This window comes from Molothrus aeneus, chromosome 20 (assembly GCF_037042795.1).
Source record: "Molothrus aeneus isolate 106 chromosome 20, BPBGC_Maene_1.0, whole genome shotgun sequence".
NCBI classification, from domain to species: domain Eukaryota; kingdom Metazoa; phylum Chordata; class Aves; order Passeriformes; family Icteridae; genus Molothrus; species Molothrus aeneus.
In genome coordinates, this window is record NC_089665.1 from 280,939 (window position 1) to 287,999 (window position 7,061).

General features: G+C 49.5%; 1 protein-coding gene across 1 annotated transcript; it reads right to left on the minus strand.

The window, feature by feature from the left end:
* Positions 1-1,545: 1,545 nt before the first annotated feature.
* On the minus strand, positions 1,546-3,052 carry LOC136565024 (C-C motif chemokine 4 homolog). Its single transcript, XM_066563416.1, has 3 exons — positions 2,905-3,052; positions 2,293-2,407; positions 1,546-1,844 (listed from the first exon to the last, which is right to left on the minus strand). The coding sequence occupies exons 1-3, from the start codon at positions 2,972-2,974 to the stop codon at positions 1,757-1,759; spliced, it is 273 nt and encodes a 90-aa protein (XP_066419513.1). The 5' UTR covers positions 2,975-3,052; the 3' UTR covers positions 1,546-1,756.
* Positions 3,053-7,061: the final 4,009 nt, after the last annotated feature.

Sequence of the window (7,061 nt, forward strand, 5' to 3'; positions counted from 1 at the left end):
CACACCTCTTCCCCCTCCTGTCTCCTGTTCCTGCTGTTCCCTGGAGTGAGGGCAGCTCTGGGCACTAGGCTTTGTGCCAATCTCAGTCCTCAGGGTGAATCTATCCAGAAGCACTCAGGGTGGCTGGTACTCAGTGGCCAAGATGAGTCTGCCTTCTGGAGCTGGCCCTGGGCTGTGCAGGGTCTGGTGAGTCCAGGCTTTCACCAAAGCCAACCCCTTCACATGCCGGTGGCATTGTCCATCTAAATCTCCCAGCCATGGGCTCCTTCCTCTCCCAGCAGCGTCTCAGGGAAGGGGGCTCTGCTCCCGCTCTCTACCTCACTTCCCTCCTCTCAGGGTGCTATTTTAAGCTGGATGCTGTGAGCACTGGGGTGGGATGACAGATGGGATGCACAGGGCCCCATGGGCTGAGGAGCCAGGGGCTGCAGCTCCCCGAGTGAGGAGTGATGTGTTCCTTCCTCCCTCAGACACACCCACATCCCCCTGATTCCTCCCAGCCCCACCTGACCCTCCTCTCTCTGCTCACCATCCACCCTTTCCTCAAGGTCACCCCTTCCCAGGGCTGCCTCCTGCCCTGCTGGCCTGTGTCCTGCTGGTGTTTATGTTTGAAATCCCAAATCCAGTATGGAAACTCAGTGTGGTAAGCTGAGCATTGTTCCGTGGAGTGCACCAGAGATCCAGGCAGGAGGAACCCAAATACTCTTTGCTGATCCAACAGATCCTGTCCAGAGCTGATCAGAGCAATCAGTGGTGTGGGAAATGCCATCAAGGACATGGGAAATACCTTCACTAAGGTGAGGTCCATTTCCTTCAGCTGCAGGGGGGGACCAGGGGAAATGTTTCCTTGCAGGGGCAGGTCCTGCCCTGGGCTGGGGTCTGGCATGGTCATCTCTGGACAGGCATCTCCAGAGATGAGCAAGTTTTGGAGTCAAAGTATTACTAAGGGAATATCTGCCAAGCTTCATGTCTCAGCTAAATGAGAGCTTAATGAAATAATTCTAAAATTCTTGCAGTGAAACATATTTTTTCCACCCTCGGCTCTGGAAATAGCTGATCCATTTTATCTGTAGCTCTCAGAAAGCTTTCCCTAAAACAGCCAATGTGTTAAATTTCAGCCCCTAAAGGTAATATTTTGATTGACTATAATGGGGCCAGAAATGGAATTTAATGAGCTTCCAATTGTCATAATGAATGGAAATTAAATAACTTAGAAAAAGCTTAAGACAAGTTACCTGAATGTAATCCCTGCCTTTCTCACAACTCCTCCTTCACGGCTTTTCTTGTTATTATTTTGCAAAACAGGATGTTCAGACACAGAAAGCTTGTAGGAGTTTTGACAGTGTGGAAAAGGAAATAAAGAACCTGCTGTCACTATTATAATTTCAGCTATTGTCATCCCAAAGGATTGTAACAGAGGCAAACACAGAAGATTCTTACAAAAATATTTATTTATTGTCATCTGAATTTAATTTTATGTCAAAAATATAGTTACTTAAATACAGAAAATATAATCTGAGTCTACAGGTAAAAAAACCCAAAAACATATTAAATAAAAATATTTTTTATCTCAGAGTTATTGCACCTGATCCCTCCCCTAGAAAAAATGAAATAGCACAACATTAAGTTGGGTTTTGGAATGTTTTCAGTTTCTCAGCTAGCTCTAAATGACATTGAAGCACTTCCAGTCGACCCCAGCTGATCACGCTTGTCCATCGCGGCAGCTGGGGACATGGAGTAGCTGGGTCTGTGCAGGAGCTCAGTCCAGCTCCAGCTCATTCACGTACTGCTGGACCCAGTCCTCCTTGGGGTTGGCACAGACTTCCCGGCCCTTCCTGGTGATGAACCTGTGGGGTGCAAGTAGGTCAGTTTTTGGTGGGAGAGCACTGAATGGAGAATCACAGAATCATAGAATTATGGAATGGTTTGCTTTGGAGGGCACCTTAAAGCTTATTCAGTTCCACTCCCTGCCATGGGCATGGACATCTTCCACTAGACCAGGTTATTTCAAGCCCCATCCAACCTGGCCTTGGGTACTTCCAGGGCCAGGACAAGAGCCCTGCCCAAGTCCTGCCTCTCCCAAAGATGAGCAGCTCCATGCCTTGCCCATCCTATCCAGCAGCCACCAGTTTTATCTGCAAAGGGGTAGAGCAGGAGCAGCATATGGCTTTTGTGCTCCAAGCATCACCTTGTTCTTCTTGTCTATCCCAGCTTTCCTTCCTTGTCTTTGGAAAAGGGCCTTTCCCTCCCTGGCTCCTCAGCCCAAAACCACCCTGCCCCGGAGGAGGGACTCACACGACAGCAGGCTGGGAGCACTGGCTGTTGGTTTCGTAGTAATCCTTCACAAAGCTGCGGGGCAGCTGCCGTGAGACATAGGAGAAGCAGCAGGAGATTGGTGGGTCGGAGCCAACTGTGAAGGGCAAAGACAGTCATGAGCAGTGCAAAGGGATGGGGGACAAGGCAGGGAGCTGGGATTACCCATCCCTGGGTCTAGGGAGCAGGGATAATGGGGAGGAGGAAGAGAAAAGATGGGGTCTTTTTTCTTCTTCCTTCAGTTATTTCCCTGCTGGGTTTACCCTGAGCTAGCATTGACACAGCCCATGCCACCAGGCAAAATCTCCCAGCCCAAATCTGGTCAGCCCTAGCCCTACTCAGGGTGCCCACATTTGATCCCTGTAGCAGGGATGGGAGGCATGGTTGTGCTTTTACCCTAAAAAAGGTAGCAAACCTTTAGCTTTTATGCTAATGGTCTTTGAGCTCTTCTTGTCCCACAGCCCTGGAGCACCTGCCAGAAGATGGTGGGACAGAGGGAGAGACCCAGAGTGGAATTGCTGTCAGAAGGGGCTGTCCCAGCAGCGACATCTCTCCTGTCCCCACTTCGGGAAGGTGAGGAGACCCTGGACTTACGTGGAGCAGCAGAGGTCTGGTAGCAGAAGGCAGCGATGAGGATGGTGAGGGCAACCACAAACACCTTCATGTTGCTGAAGAAGTGGTGGCTGGAGCTGGAGCAGGCAAGGGTAGCTTGGAAGCGTCTTTGCTGTCTGATGCTGAGACCATCAGCAGCCTCTCAATTTATTGAGCGAGAGGTCTGTGCAGAGCTTGCGTAGGCATGGTGGAATTTCCACCAGAGTCCACTTGTGCTGCAGTCTCGTGATGGAACAGGGCAGCCCCAGCTCCGGAAGAGTGAAGCTCCCTGCTCGATTCAGTGCCTCCCCAGTGACACAGGATATGAAACAGTCACTGTGGCTATTTCTGCTTCTCTCATGCCTGTCCCTTAGTAAGAAGTTCCTCTGTGGAGGTTCCTGCATTTGCTAAGTCCCCTGTTACCCAACCTTCCTGGCAGCTTGGAGGGGAGAGTGTATCCATGAGAGAACTATGCTGGAGGGGCCAGAAGCATTAGTGGGATGAGGCTGGTTAGGGAAAAAGAGACAAGTCTCCTTTACCAAGGATTCTCCCATATTTGCAAAGCCCTTGGTGCCCCAGGAGCAGGAGATGGGAGCTGTCACCAGTGTCCTGCATGTGTTCCCCATGGCTGGAGGTGCCTCAGGGCATGTCCTGCAGCTGTGACAGCACTGCAGGCACTGGCATAGGTAGTGGTGGGCATGAAAGAGGAATCTGAGAAGCTGAAACACTCAAGTTTCCTCCTTAATTTAAAGGAAAGGAGTGCTGAGATGGGCTACTTGTTATCTCCTGGAACTGCCTGATGCACCCCAGGTCCTATTAGGAGACATTAAATTGCAATTTAATCAAACTGTTGCTTTTTTAAAATAAAGAATATACAGTTACATTTCAAGAGCTACTGGTAGACTGGGCATGAGGATGCAGAGAGTTGAAAGAAATGTGGATATTTGTGGATAACCCTGAAGATGAGGCAGAAGGAGTTCCAGGAGCAGGGTGAGGAAGGAAACAGTGATTCTGAAAATGAAGAGCAGATTAACTGTGTGGTGAGGGCTTGGACAGAAACTAGGATGTTGGGAAGAAAAGGGTATCCTGTCTTAGCTGATGAGAGAAAATGACCACAGACCACAGTCCAAGTGCCGAGTCCTGCACTTTGGCCACAATAACCCCCTGCAACGTTCTAGGCTGGGGACGGTGTGGCTGGACAGTGCCCAGGAGGAAAGGGACCTGGGCGTGCTGGTTGACAGTCGGCTGAACATGAGCCAGCAGTGTGCCCAGGTGGCCAAGAAGGCCAATGGCATCCTGGCTAGTATCAGGAATAGTGTGGCCAGCAGGAGCAGGGAGGTCATTCTTCGCCTGTACTCGGCACTGGTGAGGCCACACCTTGAGTATTGCGTCCAGTTCTGGGCCCCTCAGTTTAGGAGGGACGTTGAGATGCTTGAGCGTGTCCAAAGGAGAGCAACGAGGCTGGTGAGGGGCTTGGAACACAAGCCCTATGAAGAACGACTGAGGGAGCTGGGGTTGTTCAGCCTGGAGAAAAGGAGACTCAGGGGTGACCTTATCACTCTCTTCAACTTCCTGAAGGGTGACTGTGGTGAGCTGGGGGTCGGTCTCTTTCTCCGGGCAACAACAAGACAGAACAAGAGGACACAGTCTCAAGCTGCGCCACGGGAGATACAGGCTAGAATTAAGAAGGAAGTTTTTCACAGAAAGAGTGGTCAAATACTGGAATCATCTACCCAGGGAGGTGGTGGAGTCACCATCCCTTGATGTGTTTAAAAAAAGACTGGATGTGGCACTTGGTGCCATGATCTAGTTGAGATGTTAGAACATGGGCTGGACTCGATGATCTTGAAGGTCTCTTCAAACCTAGAAATTCTGTGATTCTGTGATTCTGTGACTGGAGAAGAAGTACAATGTGTAGGAGAGAGTAACAGCTCTGTGAAGGCTGGGCAAGGGCTGAGACAGGGATAGGTCACTGGAAAGAAGACACCACCCTCCACACAGAGAGCCATGGAGGTCTGACAGACTTCCTGAGGAGGAGAGGGAAGGCTGGGCAGGGAGGTGATGAGTGCTTAGAAGGATTTCCTGTTCTCTACAGGAACGCAGACATTCCTGGGGAATGTCTCCATTTTGTTATTTGGAGTGGTGATGTCTTGATAGATACTTCCTAAATAACAGTGGAAGGTTTATAATGTAAATGGAGCAACCCAACCTCACCCTGGCATCTCTGCACTCCCCCCAGCAGCGCTGGGTACTGACTCATCCTATTTCTATTAAAGGTTTCCAGTTACTGCCCCAGGAACCTTCTGTAAATAACCTGATGTTTTCCCAATATCCTTCAGCTCTCCACTAGTCGTGCGGAGTTAGCTCCATGCTCCAGGTGGGCAGGGAGGGTTCCAGAGGACAAGGCACAGGAGATGCCCCAGACTTGTCCCCACCCTCAGGAAGGCTCCTGCTGGGAGCTGTGGTGGTGTCTCTCAGTAAGGCTGGGGAGGGCAGATCTAACCCATGAAGCAAATATGGCTCTTGCCAAGCTGAGCATCCCCTTCCATAGCTGATCTGGCCCATTTCCATCTTTCCCTTTGCAAAGAGGCACCTTGCAGGCTCACTCATCAGTCTATATCCCATTGCCTCACTCTGTCTGTCATCTTGCTTGTCTCCAAACATCCTGGGAAGATGAGGAGAGAGCCTGCCTCCACAAGCAGGGCGCCCAGCCAGGCAGGAGGTGGGAACCTGGCGTTCCGAGGGACTCCAGCTGGGCCAGGAGGGAGTGAGCATCAGCTCTCTCGGATCCTGTCTGGCTGCTCAGGGAACATAACTCGTACATGGATGGAGGAGCATTTGCCTCTGAGCTGTCCCCTCTGACTGTGCCTTCAAGCATCTGTGGGTTGCACCTGGAGATCCGGAACCTCCAGCCAAGTGCTCCCGTCCTGCTCCTGAGATGCGCAGTGCCAAAATGTGGAGAATGTTCTGCTAAAAGATGAGTTTCGTGAAAACAGAAGAATTAGTTTGGGATCTGATTTGATTATTCAAATGTTTTCAATGAGAGATTTTTCCTTTCAGGCAGCTGGACACCTCTGTGCCTTAATCCCTTTGTCAGCAAGCACATCCCAAATTATTTTAGACACTCAGGGGCTATTTCGAAATTAATCAAAGCAAAAATTTCCTAAGTCAGTTTAGGATCAGTTTAGTTTAGGTAGTGTGTCTTATAGGGGACTGGTAAGGGCTGAAACTTTTCTACTGCTGAGAGCCAAAAATAACCCCAAAGCCAAGTTACTTGGTTTCTAGGAATCTAATTCTTCCTTAGAAATCTGATAAAAGATCCTGCTCTGCCAGCTCATGGCCAGCTGGATAGAGGTGGGAGGTTACAGTTATGCCAGTGATGCCCTGGGATGCAACATCCTCTTAAAAAATGTTTTCTTACCCATTTCCACATTCCAATGATGATGAAAAGAGAAAGTCATCTCTTCCAGCTCTTCCTTCTTTTAGGAAGGGAGGTTGAGTGTGTCTCAGATGAGGAACTATCTTCCCTGGGAGTTGCCTTGAGACATGAAGATGGCCATGGAAGAGTGGGAAAAATGGGCTGGAGCATCTCTGGGGGGATTAATTTAATTACACAGCAAAGTGGTGGTGTAAGAAGGAAGTTTTCCCATGAAGTGGTTTCAGAATTCCTGACCTAGCAGGCAGTGCTTGGAGTCAGTGAGATCTGCCATCTGAAGGAGTCTGGTTGATGTTGCCCTGTTTTACATAGAGGGATATGATTGAGGTTTTCTACAAGTCCCCCGAAAAATCCCAGGAGAAAGTGCTAAGTAAAGCAAATGCCCAAAATAAGTTCTGTCAGAAAAAGGGAAATTCTCTGTCGTGAATGAAAGGAGAACCTGGAAAAAAACTGGTGAGACTGGGTGATGTAAGTTGCTATTTATAGCCGGATTTAATGCTGAGGAATTGGGAATCACTCAGAAAAGGATGTCATTAAAGATATCCTGAGTTCAGAAATTGCCCCTAAGCCAAACCCCTGCAGCAGCTCCATCCTGCCCTGCTCCAGCTCCAGCACTGATGACATTCCACCAGTGTCCAGAAATGTCACCCCCACCATTCTTGACATTGCTGGAGAAATGTTGGAATTTTTTAAATGATGTCACATCCTGGAACTGACTCCAGTA

Excerpts from the sequence above, each read along its gene's own strand:
- LOC136565024 (XM_066563416.1), bottom strand. The coding sequence starts at position 2,974 with ATGAAGGTGTTTGTGGTTGCCCTCACCATCCTCATCGCTGCCTTCTGC. Across the intron at positions 2,408-2,904 it reads CCAGACCTCTGCTGCTCCAC|TTGGCTCCGACCCACCAATC; the intron begins GTAAGTCCAGGG and ends TGCCCTTCACAG. Across the intron at positions 1,845-2,292 it reads TGCTCCCAGCCTGCTGTCGT|GTTCATCACCAGGAAGGGCC; the intron begins GTGAGTCCCTCC and ends TGCACCCCACAG.